We start from the raw sequence: 23,792 nt of genomic DNA, 5'->3' as shown, positions 1-23,792 counted from the left end.
GCTTACAAGGGAAAGATGTCAGCATAAAACCATGGCATTTTAAGTCAAGATGGTTCTCACATAGGACAGAAATTAAATGACTTTGTACATTTGAAAGGGTCACAAGCAGTCAGCTCTTCTCTCAACATCTACAATTTTACCTCAAATCAACTGCAAGACATTCAACTTCATACGAAGTTGGAAATAAGCTGTCTTGATTTATGCAGTTAAGAACTTTGTAAAGAATGGAATGGTAATTCATTTCAGTTATGCCTATTTAGAATTGATAAACTGCAACTACCCATGTCTTAATATACTGGCTAATCACCTGAAGAAACTGGACCTGGCAAAAAACCCACAGAATAATAGTATTTTAAAACTTAAAGTTGAGATTTGCTACAAATAGTATATGGTCTAATAAAGGACTGGAGTATCTAAAAAGCTGTCCAGATATTCAAACTGGATTAACCAGACACTGAGTGTAAAAATAAAGATTCTTGTACCAATACAGCAAATTCCTGTTAATGAATCAAACTTCAAATGATTTTGCTGGTGGCAGGAAAAATAAACATGACATTTATATTTATTTATTACACCTACCGTTTAACCATAAAACAAAAATTAAAATGGTTATTAATGCCACTCTGTAGGGGTTTGTTTGTTTTTGTTTTTAAAAGCTCCTCTATCTATACAGTGCCTAACGCTCTTCCCGCAACAGTTTCAGCCTCCGTGACAACGGAGTTACTCCTGATTCATACCAGTGAGAGGGAGGAATCAGGCCCACATTCTACAGTTACAAAAATTAAATTATTCACAAGAATGCACAATATTCTCTGTGTAGCAAATATAAAGCGGTCACACCAAGCACCAACTAAAGTAACATCACAGTGGGGGATTTTTTTTAAGCTAGCAATGGAATACCTTTTCCTGTAATTAATATTACAGTCAATTTGCTTGCTAGCTAAGTTGGGTAAGTGATTTTGAAAGACTGGGAAGATATAGTAGTTAAAATTTAATTCCGCTTTTTAAAAAAGCATGCAAGAAATAAGCAAAAAACAAAATCCTTTGAATAAAGACATTGAATAAATGCTCCTTATTTTAAGTTACCTACAAGTTCCATATATTGTGGCCCCATCAGTTCATTTGCTCCTAATGAGCAATTCTGATAAATGTCTTAAAAACCAAGTTTTGTTTTCATACCTTTTGCTAAAAGGAGAATTACACTGCCTAGCTTTTAAAAATACACACACACACACACACACACGAGATTGTTACCCTGGAAACTATGTTTAGAATTGACAAATGGCTAGTGAAGTTTTACATTATTTCTATAAAAAGCTAAGCAACTTCTAATGTGTATTTCTATAGAACACATTAAGGGGAATAATTGCTATATTTTACCTAATTTGGGCCATAAACTCATAAAACCAACCAAAATGCTTGCCAGCAGAAGGAATACTGGGGAACAGGCTTCCAATACTTAAGTTGTCAACGTTATAATATTGTTAGTATTTAAGATGTAGATTTTTTCTGAAACAATGAAGTATTTTTTCCCCTCAAAATACCAGATGAGTAAGTTTGATTAAACTGCTCAACAAGAAGAGATAGTTGCTAACTACAAGTAGTTTCTCGAACATTAAAACACAGATACACCATAGCATCTTTATTTTACTGGAGGGGGCATCCTTGAACTGCAAATCTTACTGCCGCAATTCAGATTAAAAATACTATTACTCACACAAATGGAGGCTTAGGTAACAAGCTATGTGTTACACAGCCACCGCTCTTCCCCTCCCCCAGTTTAAGAACACCATGCGTCACTACATGCAGAACAGGAAAGGTTTTAAAGTTTCAACAAAGTAAGATCTCTCAAAACTCAAAGCATGCTAGATTTAAATTTGAGGATCTGATTCTAATCTCAGACATGATGCATGTCTCATTTTCCTTTTGCACATACAAACCCAACCACAGAAGCAGCTTTGGAGAGGTGCATACGTCTATATGCAACACTCAAGATGAAAATGTGGCCCTTATGTTGTCACACAAAGGAACTTTCCGCTCTTGCTTACAAAAAAAAAATGTCAAGGTATGATCAATTGTTTCCCCCACACCCCAGATGTACACAATACATGTGTGTGCTTGGATCTCTCTATCGGAGATTTTTAAGAGTAACCCTGAAGTACATACGTGGCCAATGTTTCATACATCTCCATTCTTATATCACAAACCACGAGCCATGCTACTTGACACCAATGCAACAATTTAGTTTCAGTGTAGGCTTATATTCTAAAAGAGAAATATTTTGGTGTGTGAAAGGCCAAGTCTCTCTCTCCCCGCTTTTGTTTTGCGGACTAGATTTTTGAGGGTGGGAGTTGCTTTGGAATGCATGAAACCTAAAGGCTATTATTGATCAGCATGTCCAAATTAGCTCACACTGCATAGTCAAATCATAGGCCTATAGTCCTTATATTTATAAAAATAAATTAGATAAACAGGCTTTCAGCTAAGGCCACTTCAAGACATAATTTTGACTATTTTTCACACTTCTAATTAGACTAAAATCTTATATTCATTATTTGTAAATTCCCAAGTGTGGACCATAAAGAGATTTAATATGGAAAATAATTAAAAGACACTGCAACTATTACCATATTTCAATTTAAATCCACAGTTATTTAAAGAAAGATACTTGCATTTTCCAGGAGTTTTACCATAATGAAATGCTGTTTTAAGAGTTTTAACTTATTTAAAAAATGATACACCACTATACGTATGCTGTGGTGAGTTCTACCATCCATCAGTAAGAACATGGTCTTCAATTTCGCAGGCACTGAGTTTTCAATGGATCTGTGAATGGTACTCCACAGTCCCCATTATTCCCCCCACCCCGCTCCTTTAGAGAAGCTGCATGTTTATTGAAAGCTAGTTTCTGCCTGCCCCACCCCCCACTCAGATGAAGGATCCGTATTCTTCAAACAACCGTACCTCTAACTCAACTCATTTTGCTGACCGAATGCTTTAAAATTATACAGCTTTTGCCACTTTTCCTCCCACTCCCCACCAACTGGTATCTGGATCATTGTAAGTTGTCCACTTAAAGACTACATGAAAAACCAAACAAATGCCTTTTGCAAGCAGAAAGACACTTACAAATATGTAATAGGATTGTTTATGAACCATCTTAGCTGCATAGCCTTCTAATCCCTTAGTAATAGCACACAATGCTAATCTTCTCCCTCCCCCCCAACTTTTTTTTTTTCCTTTTTTTAAACACCTACATAATTAAAGGCTCTTCTACCTCCTCAAATATTTTAGTGGTGCCTACTAGTGCTGCTGGTGTTGAGGCCATCAGCATTTCCATTACAAACCCAGTTTTCACAGATTTGTATCAGCCATAAGAAGCAGTTCCAAGCTGAAACTTGCATACAAGGTCTCTGCTGCAAACTGTAGCCAGTTTGGAGGGACTGTGTGAAAGGAAAGAGGGCACTTACAATCTTTACTAGCAAGTTCTGCTATTTTTACACTACAAGAGGAAAAAAAGTAAAGTATATATTAAAGCCATTTTTAGGCAAATATAGGCACTAATGCCTGTAATTAAAAAAGTCAACAAGTTACTTCACTTCGAAGAGCAGTTGAAGAACAGTCAAAACATCTATTTCACAGATATTCTCAGAGAAGTCATTGCCTGTGTGCCCATCAGCTAGAAGCTTGATGTAAATATGTATTGATTTATCTCATTGACAGTGGTTATAAAGTCTGGGGGTGGGGAATTTTTGGAGGGTGAGATGATGTGGGTTTAATCCAGGAAGGACGAGTCACTAAACTGTCCTGAAGATTAAATTTAAACCATCGATGAGTGCAATAATGTTTATAGTTAAACCTACTATTCTAAGTATTACCAATCCCAATATGTTCAAAAATCATGAAATTGGCTTAAATAAAATACATTTGCCTTCTGGTTTCCTAGTCTTTAATGTCACATTTTCAAGGTTCTCGCCACAATTATAGGGGCTAAAACTTTTTACAATAGGATCTTAGATTCTCACACAGTCATGTGACGCCAGAATCCAGGGCTTTGAGAAGAATAGATATTGTGATACTTGGCCACAGTACATTCTGCTCTTCAGTCTCAACAGCATGAACTTAGCAATTAAGGTTACCCTGGTCTCTCTCCTTTGCTATTACAAATTTGATTCTAACTTTTAATGTTACACGTTGAAACAAATGTCTATTTAAAGTGAGTTTAAAGTAGTTTAACATTGTACCTGTCCCTAAAATCCCCCATCACCCTGCCAGAGTGTTTGGAGATTTGTTTGTTTTAATACACCAGTGATACTCAGACTGAAGCTCAGGAGCCGCAAGCAGCTTTTCAATGCATTTCTGCAGCTCTTTGCAGCACAAGATATTAAAACACTGTGTGATTTAATTAACAACCAGTTAGGATGCTTTTGCTACGTTAATAACCAATTGTAGTTGATAAAATAATACTTGAGTCATTTTGCTGAGATAATTAATATATATATTATTATATATATATAAAATTATAGACACACACACACACACCCCAGACTTTTCCCGTCATACTGTTTAAATATGAATATATAGTACTATAGTAAATGAAACAATGAATTCACGCTACCGTGGCTCTTTTGGGTAATGCTGATCACTAATTTGGCTAATGAAGCACTGAGGTCTGAGTATCACTTTTATACACAAACTTGTTTTCCTTTTACCGAAAAAAAATGTTCTCTCTCTCTCTGTCTCTCATGTTGCTATATGAGAGACCCTGACAAAGATGGGAAATAAAGGCCCTGATCCTGGAACGAGCTCCATGATGGAAGATCACCAGACTCTACTTGACTACATAGGGAAGACAATTAAACTGAGTGCTGGAAAACGCACAAACTAAACTTAAAACAAATCTTAGGTGTTGTAACAAGAGTGGGCGAACATTCAGGAAAACATAATTTTCCGTTGAAATTCACGTTTGTGAGACAAGAGAGTTTACGATGACATTTTGGAAGATCTGTAATTAATGTTATGTTTACCTCTGATAAGGGTGAAAAGTTCTAATTTGATTAGGCAACTCCAGATTCAGATTCTTTTCTTTGACTAGATGGCAAAAATCTTAATACTTTTAATGCTTAGAATATCGTTTTTTAAACACAGAAGTATTAACCACAAAGAAAAACTAAAAGCAGAATTTATAAGAGCACTCAGTTCTTCAAACACAGTGTTTAAGGTACTGTCATATGATTAGTGACTATGTTTTAGGTTCTAGCTAGCTTTTAACCACCTCTGGTAACTGGAAGTTTTAGCCAACAGGGACACACTGTGGAAGTATAGTTGGATGGATATACATACACATGTTGTTTGTGTTCCTTAATTTTTATATAAAACCTCCCTATTTAATGACAAGAGTAACTTTTTACTAAATTCTGCTAGCTGTGCATTTAAAAACATACTGCATTAGGTCAATGATTTAATGGTTAAACAAGATAAGCTTAAAGCTCTATAAGCTCTGTTTGTACAGAGGTCACAATTTAATATTTCTACACAATATTTTCTTTCTAAAAAGAGATTAACTATTACCAAATATAACAAAACCAGTTAAATATCCTCCTTCCTTCCCACCCTATACTCATTAACCTTCCAAGAATTAAAAATAAGTAAGGAATGAGGATGGCTACTGGTGGATCTTCTAGAACTCTGAACAGAATTTACACTTCACCTATCCTGCAACAGCAGAGATTGCCTGGTAAATTTACCAGGCAGATTGCCATTAACAGGTTTTTAATTTTTTTAAACAAGTTTGAACAGAGATTTCTTTGCACTCACTCAATCTAGTAGAACCGTACAAATCCACACTAAGAACTATTGTAAATTTTTTGCTACTTCACAAAATTCAGTAACCGAACAAAATTAAAACAAGCCAATGCATTCATAAATGGTTCATATATTTTGGCAAGTTTATTTAGTATTAGTTGATGATAATGCTTTAGTAATTGTTCTGTAGCAAATTATTACAGAAATACTAAAGTCTAAATAGCTGTAAGAGGAAACAGCATCAGTTTATTGCTCCCTTTTAGGAGCCCAATTCAATTGTACCACCAAATTGAAATCTATTCTTTTTTTTTTTTTTAAATCAACTTAAATTACTGTCTCTCTTCCCTAACCCCAAATGCAGAAATACTCTCAAAAGCAGAGTAGAAAAAAAAACAAAAGTAATAATTCTCAAGACCAAGTTTTATATCGTCAATAGTTAAGAATTACTTGTGAAAAACAACGTAGCTTAGAAGTTTTCAGAATCATAGTATGATTTCTAACCTAAATGCACATTACGTTTTCTCTATGGTTAGAAATCTCAAGTGGACTGTGTGTGAATTATGGGAAAGATAGATTAGCAACAGTCTACTGGAATTTATTCCACATCTTGTAACCTCTCTATTATTTTAAGTGTACCATTTGAAAAAATTGCTTCTCATTTCCCTACAAAAAGGGGCAAAAGACCAAGAGCTTTTAGATTGTAAATAAATCCCCTACTACCTTAATAATAAGAGAATGAACGCTCATGTTCAGCAAGATAACCAATATCTAACAATTTAATAGTTCTAGATATCTAGGAGGTATACAAAATCTCTATGCAATAAAGCCTGGCCCTCAGACAAGATTTTGTATTAATGTAACTACGTATTTGGATTAGGAGCCACTGGGGGGCATGAATCAGCGTTCATGTCACACTCCCGGCCACTATCCGGCCTGGGCCGGGGAAGCTAATGATCCAACCAGAGGACCAAATTTGGTGATGAATCCTGGTCATGTAACACCTGAGGCATATGTTGCGCATATTTTAAGAAGGAGCCCCCACCACCACACACTTCCCCAAAATCACTATACCAGTACAATCCCCAGTGTGAATTCAATTATACCAGTATAGACTATTCCCCCTTCCCGTATAGGAATAAGGTTTAACCAGTCTAAACACGGTTATACTTTGCACCTACACTGGGGCAGGAGGGGTGTAATCTTACTGCTCTAACTATACTGGAATAGTTAAATTATACAATTTGTGTTTAGATCATGTCCCCCCAAGTGTATTTCTTTAAGGTAGTTTACTTCAGTACTCATGTAAAACTATTCTTAGTCATAGTATTTTTCAGATATGACATTCAATAAAAGTTACCATAACTTAATGTTTTACTTTTATGCTGTATTCACATAAGCTTTATTTAGCCCACTGATTACAATTTCTGTGAGTTACAGTATTTAAAAGATGTTCATTGAACACTTGCATCAGGCCTTACAAAAAGTGTCACTAACAGATTTTATTCCATTCCATTGACAATAAGTTCAGCTGCTCACAAATTTAACTCCACAATACTTCAGTCATACTTAGTTTTACATTATATTTTAAGCTATCCCTCAGAAGCAGTTTATATTAAAGTAAGGTTACACGTATACAAAATATGTAAGTTCCCTTTTTACACAATACACCTCTACCCCAATATAACAGTCCTCGGGAGCAAAAAAAATCTTACCACGTTATAGGTGAAACCATGTTATATCGAACTTGCTTTTGGCCTCAAGCATTTCTGTTAAGAGTCACTTCCCGCTCCCTGACTGACCCCTCAGAACCCCCGACCCATCCAACCCCCAACCCGCTCCCTGTCCCCTGACTGCCCCGACCCCTATCCACACCCCCGCCCTCCGACAGGCCCCTCGGGGCTCCCACGCCCTACCCAATGCCCCCATTCCCAGACGGCCCCGCCCCCAGAACCTTGAAACCATCCACATAACCCCCACTCCCTGTCTCCTGATGCCCCCGGAGACCCTCTGCCCCTTATCCAACCCCTCGGCCCCGGCCCAGCACCCTTAACACGCCGCTCAGAGCAGCGTGTCAAAGCCAGACATGCTGAACCGCCGGAGCACACAGCCCAGCCCCCCAGAGCGCTGCTTTACCGCTTTATATCCGAATTTGTGTTATATCGGGGTAGACGTGTAGTTGTGAATTCTATTTAACAAGGTAAAGATTTTCATCCATTGGTTTCACAACACTAGGAAAAATTACCATGGGAGTTTATTAGACACACAGATTAAGTGCTAATTTAGCTCCCAGCACCACCTTTCAGACAACTTATTTCCTTTCCTATTTTCCTGAAAATAATAAATATGTTTTGAAGACAAAAGACAATATTATAACAAATATTAACCTTTTTTTTAAGCCACATACTGCATTGGTAAAAATGTAAGCGGTTTTCATGTTACAGTACAGTGTAAACCTAGAACATGCGAGCTACTGTATAATCAGAGAACTACAACAAAAGTTACAGTATGTTTCTACTATTCCGTCGACTATGCTATTCAAAGTAATGATATCTTTATATCTGTGTCCCCAATAGATAAACATAAAAGGAACACTGAAATTGATCTTAGCTTCATCAATTACATTTTAACTTGTTACATATTCTCAATTACAGTGAACATTGTAAAATTAAATTGGTTTTATTTATTTTACCTTATTTGAGACTCACTAGAGTATAGCACAACCAAATATATTATCCTGGTACCTGTTAACTTAGAAATATAGTTAAGAGTTTAAGGTTGTTTGTATTTATTGACTTGTAGGTCTACTAAATGCGCTCCATTTTATTTGCTAGATACTTAAAGACTCAAGGAAAGAACGTACTCATTGCAATGACTATTTGCCCACACTTAAGAAAACTAACCAATTTAAAAAAAAAATCAAAAACTTAAAAAATGTATCTGTTTCTAGCTATGGAACTATATTACCACACTGAGAACATAATTTCTCTTCAACGATTACACAATACAGTTTTATCATGATAATTTTAGTAGTTCCACTATGAACGAAGATGTGTTATTTGCCATAGCAATGTGATAAAACTGTTCACTTTCTGTACCGCTAGGTATAACCCCACCCATCTCCCATTAGACAGAAACTTGCACTTGATTAATAATGTAAACAGAAAACATTTAGAATCTTGAAAAATCAGCTATTCATCCTAAAATGAACAGGTTAGAAGCCAAAATCAAGCCTCATTAAACTATAAAGAGGCAACAGAGCACTAAAATACAGGATTACCCAAGATCATCATGAGGAAACCTATATTAGAATCTAACAAATGTTCAAAACCCAAGCATAAGATTATCTCTGTTTACTAGCAGTTACTGTCCAATTTCTACATTAGTTTGCATTACAAAAAGATTGCAAATATTTAGTTTATTTCAGAACAGTGAAAGCCTACTCCTACCAAGTACTGGACAAGGCAATATAAATCAAATTAGCAGCAATTAGTAGAACTATAGTTATGAACCTCAAGACAGAGAACTGATCCAACATAAGCGGTTTAATAGAGAACACAGTTCGCAAACATATGCATGTTATGTAGCGAGTGCAAGTAAAATTCATAAAACTGTATGTTAAAGATGGAAGAAACAGGGTCAGGTCTTCTAATCAACCCCTAGAACCAGGCAAGGTTTTCCTTAACCGAATATTTACAAGAGCTTTATCTAGTTTAAGCCTGAATATTGGCTGCGACAGGGCACCCATATTGGTCTTCAGAAAACTAGACCCCATTCTAAGCCATTCCTTCCCCACTAAATTTTCAGGATTGCAGGGACTTTCTATGCTGAAGTGCCACTAAATTTTGGACAGTATCTTACATGCCCAGCTTTCCTAAGGTCCCGCCCAAAATGATTATAATGATGCAAGTCAGGGTTATTCAACAGAACTCCTCACTGACACATGACCCTGCACATAATTTCAAGCAAACCGCAACAGTTAGAGAGAGTCAAAATATCTTAAACGTTCATTTCAATAGCCATTCTGAAAAGCTGTGGTTCAAAACATAGCACTGGCATAGAGCAGAAAGCTGCCTGTAGCTCTAAGTAGTAAAATGGACCTCTACTACTGATCATGCATTCAAAAGTAGTGTCCCGAATTCTAAATCACTAGTTTTAATCCCACACATGCAGCAGTATTAAAACTTGCAATAAATGAACTGTGTATACATAGTGATGTAAATGTGGGGGGAAGGGACAAAGGCAATGTACATTAATTTAAAAATATTTGTAAGAGTGAAAGTCAAAGAAAAATAGTACAGAAACGTATTAGTTTGTGGGTCTTTTTCCTAACAAGCCAAAAAGAAACCCACACATGTAAAGTTATCTTTACGAGCCAACATCTATGTACTTAAAGGGGTCAACCTACTAATCTTAGTTCTAGAGCCTTTGCCATTATTATTTTGGCAAACAATTTGCTGTTGCTTATTCAACGTTCTGTGTTTGAAACATTCTTAGCAGTACTATCCCACATTGCGGACAATGACTCTGTTTTAGTGGCACTCTACCGTGGACCGATACAGTAGCTACGTGGGTGTGTGTGCACACAAGTTAAAAGTTATACTAGAGTGCACTTTCCATTTCTATACTAAATGCAAGGTTTTCAGAGTGTTTAAGCAGCAAAATAAACACTGTTTCTTGGTTGAAACAGTGGCCAAATGCCCCAACATAGATATTTAGACAATCTGTGCAAATACTACTGCAACTGAGTATTGGTCAAACCTACCAAAAATGCATATTTTTTGTAGTTAGGTAGATTTATGCCAACATGCACATAATAATCAATCTAAAATAAGGTTATTGAAGTAGAGCAGAACCTTACTAATTTGCATTAATGGCTAGGAAGTCCTCTGAGGATCACCAAAATTGGGTATTTAGTGAATAAATGAACCAATAATACACACTAAAGTACTATATCATACTTATTTACTTTAGAAAATTGTAGATTAGTGGGGGGTGGGGTTATAATACTTAGTATATTAGTAAATGTTTGTCTGTTTTGTAAAAGTGAGTCTTCACAATATGAGACCTTGTTACATCACTCTGCTATTGAATCTTTGAGAAGTGGGATTAAACTCATCAGGAGTTTTGAGAGAATCATCAGTTTGGCAGACAGAACATATACTAATAAAAAAAATTATTGTATCTATTAGAAAGGCAGCCCCCTGCTTATACTTTGTTGTACTTCCCATTTGTCTTGTCTGAGTTATAATAAAACTAAGTGTTTATAACTTTCGCTTTCTGCTATATAGTCTTAGACTTCCAGATCCCCTCATTTTAATTGTTCTCAAATATACAGACTGTATGTTCAACTACACACTTAAGTTTCTGGTAACACACAATTCAAATGAAATAAAAATCTAAAATCTATACATGTTTACTTAAGTGTCCAACCTGGCAGAAACATTACTGGTTCTCTTACAAACGTTCTGGGTTATGAACTTCTGTACATATGATGAAATATAATCATATACAACTGCTAAATAAAAATGGTTTCTTTTAGGGCCAAATTCTGACATTCTTAATCAAGAAAGCTCCTGATGACTTCAATAGAATTTTGCTTGATTAAGGCAAATTTTAGCTTTTTGTTACTGAATTATATAACTGGGGGAAATATCTTAACATTCATTAAAAATCACTTCTGTGAAGCATGCCATATATACTGGTTTAACAAGTTTTCTTGCTTTTTAGTGACTAGCAGTAAGACTGACTGGCATTGCTGCAAGATATTTTTAGTATTGAATTGTTTTCACTCGTTAGCTTTAAGAAAATTTAACAAAATTTACACTAACAAAAGGAACACACACTGGAGAGCTCTCTTCACACACTGGAATATTAAATTTTTCAATTAAGACCACTCAGTCTGCATATTATCATTGACAAGATATCTGAACCAACTCAGTGGAAGAGAAAGATGGTATAAACTTAAGTGTTCTATACTATATTAATTCACATAAGAAACAGAGCCCACAAACAGCAAGAAGTCAGACTGTGGACAGTACATGTGATATTAGCAACTAGACATTTGGAAGGCAACTTCAAAGTGAGTAATATGATTCCAAAAGACAAGAGATTTTTTTAAGTTTCCTTCTGCCATTTCAGTGCTGCAACAGCCGCCATGATATATTCATATTGTCAACAAACTTTCACAGGAAATTTCCTCCAGTAGTTTCCACCAGAATTATACAGAATATGTAACTATACTCACATGAGTAAAGAAGGGCAATTACAAAACAAGAGTGTTTGATATCAGCATGGTTTAAATTTAGAAGCTAAAGAAAATTAGTGAACAGACTAAAAATTCTTCCCTTCTAAATAATGTTAATTTTGAATATTTCTTATTCTAAAAAAGAAGAAAAAGAAAATGTTAATTAACTAGGAGCAACCCGTCAAGTTGTCTTCACATCCAGAACCCTCCCGCAATGTAAACACCAAAGATTTGTAAGCTAACAACCCCATCCTCAAAATAAACTTCCATGTCACTTTAAACAAGAAAGAAAGAAAGAACTAGACCAAACCTAATTAAACCCAGGTTATTTTTCCCTAAGTTTCTTGTGCGGTCACAGTCCCAAAGTTAGGATCCAATTCTGAAAATTCACACTCATCTAAAAGCCTTCATGTGACTTTTGAAGACTACATAGGTGAAAAAAGTTTTGTAAGATCAGATCCCATGATGAGAGAGTTGTTCTATAGTGTTTATGTGTCAATCTCTTTCTTTTAACTGGTCCTCTAGCATTGCTTATTATACCCACACAGGTTAGAATTCCTTTTTGATACCATAAATGTAGAATGATTACAGTGAAACATTAAAAGCTCAGCTTTATTCTGATTTAGTTTAAAACTAAATTATTTAGGCTAACATTTCAAATAAATGCCTTTCTGAACATTTCATCTGAACACAACTAAAAACCAAGTTTTGTAGACATACAGTGACACAATGAAACCTTGTTGCTCATGGAACGCCATAAGTGCAGGTTTGCTATAACCAGAATTTCCATTTGCACTTGACAATGCACTAGAATATTTTAGAACTCAGTTCACCATGAACAAATACCACTTTTGAGTTTTACCTACATATACACAATATAGTAACAACATCTATTTACCAAAACAATAAAAATCAGCTATTGCCAGAGGGAAAAGATGTATTTGACACATAAGGTAGACTTACATATCTTAGAATAGCATTCCAAAAGTTCAGCTGAGCACAAAAATTAATCTTTCAAAAGTGAATATTCAACTCCAATTGTACTAATATTGAAGAAAGGAAATTTAACTATTTTGAGAAAATTCTTTAGACACTAAGCCATTTTCTACTTACATAGCAAGTAGTTTATTGTGATGTAATCTTGATTAAAAGGCATTTTATCTGAAACATTGTTCTGCATATTATTGTCTGATTGTTTTGAAATACCGTGATCAAACACTCCTCACACCAAAATGTAAAGATTAAAATAGAAACTGAAGTTCTTTCCCACCTTTCATATGTTTGAACATTTTAATATTTCACTTCCTAAATCAAAAAAGGAATTATTCTTTGTATAATTTTCATAATTTATGCTCTAGTCAAATGATTAAAATACACAACTACTTCTCCACCCAAAGTGTTAGAACCAAATACTCTTCATTTTGAAGAGAGTATCTTATTTTGATCAATTTAATATAATTGTAAATATATCTTTACAGAAGGCCATTTTTTAGTTGAGTACAATCCCACTATACCTAAAATAAAGAGGCAACATCTAACAGCAGTTGGTATGCAAACAGAAAGGGGGCTAGGGAAGATTCCTATTGAAAACTACACAGAACACACAGTAACTTACATTCTGTATTTCAGATTTTTCTCACAATAACCATTTTGAAGGGGAACTCGCTTTAGCAAAGTGACAAGAACAGAAGAGTGCGCTGTATTTTAGTTTATACTATGGATTTTCTATTGTAAACATATGATGAATATCCTCTTCTGCAGGGGAACATCATTCATTTGACACTAAAGCACTATAGGTTTTGTTAAACCCATAATGCAGGTTATTTCCAGCAGCCTACAGTAATTGATTCATAATATACACAGCTACTTAAACAGTACAGTAAGTAATAAACATATGTAAACTAGTTTGCATCTTGACTTGCTAATAAAGTAGGTTAAAGAAAAAAGATGACTGATTAAATGGATTTTAAAAGCTATGATAATTGTCTTAACCTGCCAAAAGTAAAACAGAAGTTTTACTGTACAGACAATATTTAAAAGCCAAAATGGTCCTTTCAGTAGATGAATTGAGAAAAGGAAATAGCAGTTGCCTCAGTGGCAGCTTAAGTGGACAGGTGGATTGGAAATTACAGACCCAGGTAAGCATGGAACTACTTACTACCACCTCCATCCCAGCACATCACAAGCTTCAATGCAAGACCATATGACAGTCTATTATATGCTGCAGCATTTTGAAATATTTTGCCCTATTTAGATAGGAAAAGGAAGGCTCACACACAGAAACAACCGCAGGATAGAAGGCCAGACAAATATATATGCTTGATTACTTGTGTATTTTGCCAGTTGACTCTTTAGGCTCAGGTTTAAACGTACTTCCGGAATATTCCACTTGACAAAACCAGTTTTCAAAAAAAATATTGATTCCTTCAAAAGTGAGGCAGGAACAAAAGACATTTGTATACCAGTTTTCATCAGAGGTTAACTCACAGTTTTTACTATGTACCACTTTAAGCAGATTTGACAATCAAAGAATTAACTGACTCAGAGATACATGAATAGATTTTTATGCATACAGAAATTTAGAAAGCACAAAATTGAAAGAATACATTGAGGTTTTCTGGGAAAGTATTATGGAACTGTATTTCAACTTTTTGTAAATACCTGCACAGGGTACAAATCTTCCTATGTCTTATTCTCAGAGAAAAATGAAAAGCAATTTCCTTATTTCTGCTTCATAACATCTAATATTTTGTAATCAATTTCAATGTATTTTCATTTCTTTACCATTTTTTAGAATGGCTAACCCAGAGCCTATGTGGCTCGTACAACACAAGGTGTTAAATACACAAAATATACCAAAGATACGTCTACACTGCAACTAAACACCCACAGCTAGACCATGTCAGCTGACTTAGGCTCACAAGGCTTTGGCTGCAGGGCTGTAAAACTGTGGTGTAAACATCCAGGTTCAGGCTGGAGCCCAGACTCCAGGACCCTCCCCGCTTGCAGGTCCCAGAGCTTGAGCTTCAGCCTGAGCCCAAATGCCTACACCGCAATTTTACAGCCCCAGGAGCCTGAGTTAGCTGACACAGGCCAGGCAGAGGTGTTTATTGCAGTGTAGACGCACCCCAATAGTCTTCTGCACCTGACATGCCATACTTGCCCAAACAGCAAATCATAATACGTCTATCCGCTTTCTATGCCGTCACACACTGCCTTATCAAAAGGCCAAAAGAAAAAAAAAAAAAGAAAGATACTCTTTGGACCAAGAAGGGAAGCAACTTCCAGAGTTGAGGATCCACCATAGAAAATACTCTGCCACCACACTCCCTATACCCTCTAAACTGTGGGTATATTCACTCCGCTGATTGCAACTAGGAGAGGTATCACAAAAAAGAGAAGTTATCTCTTGGGTAGCCAAGTCCCAAACCATGTAAGTATTTATAGGTCAAAACCAACCTCCTAAACTCCACCCAGAAATTAATCAGAAGCAAGGAAAGACTCTAGAGCACTGGAGTAACGTGTTCTCTACACAAAGTACCACTTACGAAGTAGGCAATTGGATTCTGCAATAATTTCAGCTTCTGGAAGGCCTCAAGCTCTACCCCCATGTAGAGAGCACTGCTGTTTTTTTCAGGGGGTTTAATTACTGTATAGAAAAAAAAATCTGATTAACCACTCCCTGACCATGTTTTACAGTCCTTTAATTATACTTTACTTAAAATGTTCAAGTTTAGCATGCCTGTAGAGTTGAGGGTCTACAATGCCGCGAGGAAAAACACATTTAAAGCTTAACCTAAAATTTAAATAAAGAGCCATGTGCTTTTTATAGTTCACCCCACTTTAAGAAACTGCTACAAAACGGGTGCACTGCTATCTTATTGTGAGAAAGCTAGTCTAGGAGCTACAGAAATGCAATTTCCTACATATAATTCTCCATAAACTGGGTAAATAATAATCTATACTCACTACAACTACATACTGCATGCACGAGAGCCACAACAACTGGCCAAATTTATGTTTTCCACCATTAACAATAATTAGCTTCCCGTAAAAAAAAAAACAAAAAAAACCCACAACATTATTCACATCTGCAAAAACAAATGTAGATATGAGGCACTAAGAACCAGACTTGCTAAGCAGAATTTTGACTAATTCCTGCAACAGATTCTTGCTCATTTTGAGCCATGTGAGATATTCAGTCACATGTGCTCCACCCCCTCCATGTAACAGACACTGAGCATAATGAACAGATTAATATGTCATAAAACAAAAAAGTGCTCTGTACTTTGCAATTTTATGTACTTATGTACAGTGTACTAACCCCATGTGCCATTAGCATGGTGTTCTTACCCCTGCCTTATAGTCACATACTATATCAAAAACAAAACTCTACAAGTATTGTGTCCCTAATTTAAAAATCTGATCACTTAGAATATAATCACCACTACAGCTCAATCACCCTTTAGCATTTCAGACATAAACCATTCATCCCCTCACTCCCAACACACATACCACCTTCATGTTAAAATTACACACAAATTTTAATCCACAACTAACAGCATGAAGCTCATATGCATCTCACTAAACAATTTTATTTTAAAAAGGTCTATTTCTTCTCAAACCAAACTTCACATTAATTGAGATGAATTAGGATTAAAATCTTATTTAGGTTTCCTGTAACAGAGTTACTAGTGGCCAAAATGACTGGTTAAAATGAACTGACTGGTTAAAATCCACTGACTGTGACCTATCTGCCCTACCTCATCATTCCTCCTCCCACTATCACAAAATATATATTTATATTTTAAAAGGGCATCAGATTCAGATTCTTAATTTGTTTTTAAAAACAAAGCAAGAGAGTCAGAGGTGGAACAGTATCTATCCTCCCAGCTAGAAAATGCCTCACTAGTACCATAATATCTGAGTTGTAAGTGTAAACTAACCATTTTAAGCTCTTAAAGAGAAAGTCACAGCAAGTTTTCCCCTAAAGCCAAAAAAAAAAAATAAATACAATCTAATTTTAGTTGAAGGTCTATAAATTTTACAGGGATTTAAGGTTTCAGAGTAGCAGCCGTGTTGGTCTGTATTCGCAAAAACAAAAGGAGGACTTGTGGCACCTTAGAGACTAACAAATTTATTTGAGCATAAGCTTTCGTGAAGTGAGCTGTGGCTCTCGAAAGCTTATGCTCAAATAAATTTGTTAGTCTCTAAGGTGCCACAAGTACTCCTTTTCTTTTTACAGGGATTTAAGAATGTTCTCAGAAATGTTAAAGGACTGACTCAATGTGCAATCCTCAGGTGGCCAGTGTCAGCTCCCAACCCTTTCCCCCCTCCCCCCCCACTAAGCTAAACTGCACATCACTCCAGTGACATCACTGATATCTGAATAATCAGATTGCTGTATGTACATTGCCCCACTAGATACCAGCTGCTCTTGAGTCACAGAAAAGGGGTCCCTGAAGGGCTCCATCACAAGTGTACATATATATCAATCTTGCTCCATTTTTGTTTCTCAAAACAAAATTAATGTGAAGGGTTGATCAGAACTAACAATGCTCTGTGTTCTCTTGAGAAGCATGACTAGCACTCAAATTTGTTACAACGCCGTCTCCAAATTTTGAATGAAGTGACTTAAAGTTCTATGAAGTACTGCAATAGTCTTCCATGATTCATAAGCTCTGAATGCAAAAATTCCACATTTCCCTTTCACATTCCCTTGAGATTTCAGTAGTAAATCAGGAATAAACTTTTGGCTTATGAAACAGTAGGCACCTCCCACCCAAAAATCTCCACCCTTCTTGCAAGTAAACCTTTACCAGCCCTCCCCCACCCCAGCTACAGTTGCAATGTACCCAGCATCTATCTTAATGCTTCAGTAGGCATTCCACAGTACCATAGTCCCAACCTGCCTTTCACAGCAGGTATAAAGGTGATTTTGGCAAATGTGGGTGTTCCCACTATTGGACATTCCAGTCTGAAAAGTTCAGAATACAGTGAGTACTGGGTCTAAGAATTTCACTCTGAATAACAAACCACACTTCACAATGATGAGTCTTCTGGACTCACCACCTCTTGACCTTCCTTTCCATGGTAAGGTTATGAATTACCAGCTCCCTACCTTCACCCCAATACACAACCTCACCAGCCTCTGGGGGTGTGGAGGGAAAATGCAGACAAATGCAAAAATGCATATTTTAAAAAATTGAGTAGGAACTTCCCACTCAGCAGCTACACAGTGATAGAGGTTAATACAACAGTATACACTGAACAATTTAAATGCACTACAAACAACTTTTGCTGTTATTCTTATGCAGCAATAATTTGATCATGCTGTTAATTGTACGGCTATGCATGCTAAAAGGAGGACATGACCTATATTCCACATAATTTTCTTTCCTGTAACATCTATTTAACCAAACAAAACACACTGGTACAAGATGGGTTCCATGGAAAACTAACCCTAGACTTTCAACATACTAACAAACTGGGTGGGTCTTTTGAATAACACCTCACAGGATTCTCCAAAGAACTGTGACTAACTACCTCATTAACAACTATATCTGCCACACTTACTATGTACAGATATACAGGCTTTTTTAAAATACATCTCTTTTACAGCCATGCTTTGAACACATGTAAATAACTTCTTTTTTCTAAATTACTTATTTAGCTCAACATTTAAAGGCTTAACTTTTAAAGATATCTAGTAACTCTGGAAACATAACTAGGCAATACTTAGAGATCCATGGTAGGAGAAAAAAAATAATCAAACTTGTTGAGCTGGTGCAAGGGCAGTACTACACAGTTTTCAAAGGAAAGCAAGGAAAACTACTTTTGTATGGACATTACTGAATTAATTTTGAAGTAGATTTCTACAGGTGAGAATTTTTATTTTCAATTATGAGAAATGCAATTTAATTTTCTATTTAAAAAGTCCAGAAATATTCTGATCAGACACACCATGTTTAAATAATGTTTAATAAACATGATTTGAAGTGGGAAATAATACTGACATTTTGGTAACTAAATATTCATAAAAATACAAATATGGGTATATACCTGTATCCCTGCAATGTGTTTTGGAAACTTAACTTTACTCTCAAGTTTTATATAACATTTCTTCCAATAAATTACAGAATTACAAACAGAAAAAGGAAGTTGTAGAAGAGAAAGTGCTAGTTCACACACAAATATGAAAACATGCCTAACCCCAACACGAAGAACAATGTGTTTTTATACTTTCAGTTGAACTCTATTAAAAGCAGGGAAATGCGCATTTAAACACATCAAAAATGGTACAGAAGTTTTTCTAAGCTATATTTGTGATTATAAAATTAGTGTGTTTAGAATGGCGTATGTATCAGCGCACTTTTTGTATGTACTTCAGATTAATAAATTTCTGTTTACAACTTAGTTGCTGTATTGGCATATATTACAAAGACTGGAATGTACTTTTGAGACTGATCAATTCCTACATTTGCCACTGCATTTTCTTCTATTTAACCCTAATAACCTTTTAAATATACAAGAATGTATTCAATCAATATTATACATTCAAAAAGTTGAATATATGCTACTGTAATTTGCAGTTGACACATTCATCTTGCATAATAAACAAGACTGCATATTACATTAGTTTCCAAGTAACAAAACTAACCAGACACTATAAATACAAATTCAAAAACTTTCCTACTAGCATTAAACCAACAAAAATCCCACAACCATACTTTCTCAAGTGAAGCTTCCCTCCACTGCTAAACAAAGATTAATCCCACAATCAGATTCCCAACAATAAAGCAACTAATATTTATACACACCTTTCTAATCAACTGTTTGAGGAAATTCTGTATTTTTGTACAAGTCTAAGGGATGTGTTCGGAGCACTTTTTAAATAAAGTTATTTAATCTGGGAAGTATGGCTGTTTGTATAATGGAGGGCAGGAACAAGTAAGTGCAAAGTTCGATCTATTTTGTTATTACTCTCTAGAAAACCTAGAGTGCAGTATAATTTAAACATTCGTGAAAAAAGCAGAATACAATGCTCTAGGCAGTACTGAAGTACTAGTCTGCTTTGCTGCAAGAATCTGAGCATTGTTTCTTCACATCAGGCCCACAAAACTACATGCTACTGAGCCCTGAAGTACTCACTTTGCAAAAATTAAACACACACTTAAATAAAGGAACCATAAATCATGTCTTCACTAAAGAGAAATCAGAGTTTCCTCATATGTCTGTACATGCCAGATCAAAACAGTAAAGAAAAATTCCTCCTTAAATCTAGATGAAACTTACACAACTGAGCTATAAAATGCTGCAGCCTCCAGCATGACAGGATCAAAAAACTATATGTATACAAGTATATTTACAAGATGCTTTTTGTTGCTGAGCAAAGCTCACATGCTTGCCTGTTACACAGTTCAAAACATCCCATTTCATTTCCTGCTAATGCACAAAATTTAACTCCTCTCAGGAATTTAAATTTTTTAATAATTATTTGTCATTCAATCACAACCTACTTCCTCCATGAAGAGGGTTGGTTTCCATAAATCCAGTGCAGGCTGATAATACATTACATTCAAAATATAAGGGTACAATTCTGGAATTATTCTATCATAGCGGGGTTTTAGTTTAATAAAGTAGATAAGATATCCACAAGGAAGGCAAACATAATTTAAGCTTTGTTTTGTTTCTTTTTTAAATTGTGGTAGACTGGTCATCGAGGGCAAGAAAAAAAAGTATTTACCTTTGTCTTTTAGGGACTGAATGTTCAACTTCTATGAGTTTACCATGCAGTTCCACTTTACCTGTAAATACAAACAAAATTAGGGAGAAGTGTTTTTAAATGTGTTTGAATGCCTCCCTCTTTTTCATCTCCCCACCCTTCCCAAATTGAATTTGTGGTGTTTTAAAACAGCACAGGAAATGAAAAGTGCAACATGTTAGCTTATTCATTAATAACTGGTGTTGCAGTTTGCCACTACGCTGTTGCTATCACAAGACAAGGGACTTGACTTTTAGCGATTCCTTTTAGTCCAATAATTGTCCGAAGAGGTAAGTGAATGACGCTATTTTAAAGTGGACTTCTTCCTTTATTTGAGCCATTTTTTCCAAGAGCTCTGTAATATAGATTCACAAATTTCGCTCGGATGAGCTGATCAGGGCCCTACAGCTCAAAGAGAGGAGACAGGAGGGATTGGGAATACTTCAGGGTTGTGTGAAAATGCTTGTGTCTTCCCTACTTGCCTATTCTGGGCAGGGCATCCCTCCCTCCCCCGGCTACCTCCAACGCGTCCCGCAGGGCGACAGGCCTCAAAATTAAACTTCATGGCATTTTCTGGAGGGAGACGGGGGTGAAGAGAGCGCATATCAGAAGGGCTTTCGCAGCCCCCGGTGCCTCCCCCCTGAAGCCTCTGCAAACCGTATTAAACAGGCAACATTACATTTTACACAAAAACAGGATGTAGAGGCAGAGAGGCGGCCTGGCTGCTGCAAGCGGTGATGGGTGCAGGAGAGGCAGTCAAAGGGAAAGCGAAATAAATAATCCCAAAGGAATGCAGCCCTCTAGGGCCCGAGCCCTGCCAGCCCCTCTGGCCAGGGTGGGAAGAGGGCGATGGCTTTTCCCTCTCAAGTTTGGGTTACTCTCCCACCCTGTAGGGAAAGCTACAGCACGCGTCCCCTCTGTGCAACAACCCGCGTGGGGCTGGGAGCTCCGCCAGACAACTCCTTCCAAGTGCACCCAGAAGGCGGTTTCTACCAAGCCCGTAGCCTGGCTGCCGGGGATACACGCTGGGCAGGAGATGCGGGGCCAAGAGCGCCTATAGGTGCGCGCTGTATGCACAGAGCAAGGCTCGTCCGCCCCGCCGTCCCTGCACGTTACGCCGGAAGCAGGGCTCAGTTTCCCCTCCACATCGCCAGGCTTGCCTTCGCACCATGCAAACATTAAATCGCATGGCCTCCCCCCACCCCAACTACTCCCCCCACCCCCAATTCCCGGCACGCCCGCAGAGAAGCCAGGATTTTCCGTCGGGCTCGGAAGGGAATAGGGGAGCCACAGCGTGCTAGGTTTCTGGGCCCAGGCTGCTGCCTCTTGCCCTGGCCTGTTGTGAGCGATGGGGGTGGAAACATCTCCTTGGCCGCCTTCCCCGCCGCCGGAGCCAGCCAGCCTAGCGCCCCCCGGGCCCTCTCCCACAGCCCGCATGGCTGCAGCGCAACCCCCGGGCGCGGGGAAGGCCAGGAGACGGCTGCATGTCAAACGCCAGCGTGCACGTTACCTGCCGGCGTGCCCGGGATCCGCAGCCCCCCGGCTCCCGCGGCCGGGCACCGCAGCAGCCCCCCAGCCCCGGCCGCCTGCAGCCCGAGCGCACACAGCCCCGGGGGGCCGGCTCTCGCTTCGCCCCCACCCCCTTGGCAGGGAAAGGGGCAGCGAGGCAGATTTCGGGGTCCCCCCCTGGGCTGAACCGACGAGGTAAGGGGGGGAGTCATGTGGGTGGGAGAGAGAAGCTGGGGGACAGGAGAAGAGCTTGTCTGTGTGTGAGCAGGAAACAGAGGCGGAGAGGTGCGGGGGTGGGTGCCCGGGGCCGGCGTGGAGGGTGCGGGGGGCCGCAGAGCGCATGGAGGGACTCACCTGAAAGTGCTTCGATGGCCTTCATAGCCCAGCTCTCATCGGGGCAGTCGACGAACGCGTATCCCGTCTTCACCAGAAACTGGCCGCTGAAAGGGATCTTGGACTCCTTAAAGAGACTTTCCAGGTCTAGCGGGCTCACGGTCTCGCCGAGGTTGCCGATGTACAGCTTATTCATGGTCTCGTTCGTTTAAAAAAAAAAAACCACAATCCACACACGCCCAACAACTTACAGCCTCGGCTTGCAAAATAAGGTGGTGGTGGGGGTGTAAAATAAAATGCGATGGAGGAGAGAGAAAGCGAGAGCGAGGTGAAAAAAAATCAGATCTGCAGCCTGAGTCCCTCCCACCCTCTCTCAGGGGGTAAAAAAAAAAAAAAACTGTATCCAAATCGGAATCCGGAGCGTTTGCTGTGTGATCCGGCCGCGGAGGGGAGAAAGGGGGGGAAACACCCAGCTTGGGGACCAGGATGGCGGGCGGAGAAAGGAGGGGAGAAACTACTTTTTTTGTCTTGCCCCCAAGCCCGTTTGGCAGCGGCAGCAGCAGCGGGCGGGCTATGAAAATGTCACACTGCGTGCATGCTGGCGCCGCCTCTCAATTAAAAAAAAAAAAACCCGGGGGGGGGGAGTGGAAGAAAATTACTTGAATATTCCGGCTTTTTGAATGAGCCACGTGTTCAAACTACAAATCAACTTCTCACGTGAGGAATCCCAGCGCCTCAATTAGATAGTAGCTGCAGCTCGGCTCCCTCTCTCTCTCTCACACACACTCACCGGAGGAGAAGGAGGAGAGACTGATGAAGGACAGGCAGGGAGGAGGAGAGAGGCTGGCTGCACACAACACACGGGGGCAAGTTTAGAGAGAGCTGCTGCTGCTGCTGGGGACGAGAAAGAGGGAGCTCGGGAGTTTGATGGGCGCCGGCCCTGAGCGCGCGTCCCCTCTCTGCCCCGCTTCACCACCGTTGCTGACAGCGGCTCGGACCCCCTCGCCGAGCGCTCCCCCACTCACAAATAGCGCCCGGCCTCGCTTTTCTGGGGCCAGCCGCTGCGAGCTCGCTCCCCTCCAAGCGTGCACAAACAGCGGGGGGAGGTGAGGACGCGCTGTCTCTCGGGGCGGGTGC

General features: G+C 38.4%; 1 protein-coding gene across 2 annotated transcripts in view; it reads right to left on the bottom strand.

Moving 5' to 3' along the window:
- The window catches only part of IGF2BP3 (insulin like growth factor 2 mRNA binding protein 3), a 163,770-nt gene extending 140,502 nt beyond the window's left edge, over positions 1 to 23,268 (bottom strand). For both annotated transcript variants that reach the window (XM_074945782.1, XM_074945784.1), the window contains exons 1-2: positions 22,677 to 23,268; positions 20,796 to 20,856 (exon numbers count right to left, since the gene is read on the bottom strand). In XM_074945782.1, the coding sequence (XP_074801883.1) occupies positions 20,796 to 20,856; positions 22,677 to 22,851 (236 nt within the window). In that variant the 5' untranslated portion in view covers positions 22,852 to 23,268. The remainder of the gene's footprint in view (positions 1 to 20,795; positions 20,857 to 22,676) is intronic.
- Between the last annotated feature and the right edge of the window lie 524 nt (positions 23,269 to 23,792).

The sequence above is a fragment of the Natator depressus genome, chromosome 2 (assembly GCF_965152275.1).
Source record: "Natator depressus isolate rNatDep1 chromosome 2, rNatDep2.hap1, whole genome shotgun sequence".
In the NCBI taxonomy this organism is placed as follows: Eukaryota; Metazoa; Chordata; order Testudines; family Cheloniidae; genus Natator; species Natator depressus.
This window is presented reverse-complemented; position numbering and strand designations above follow the sequence as displayed.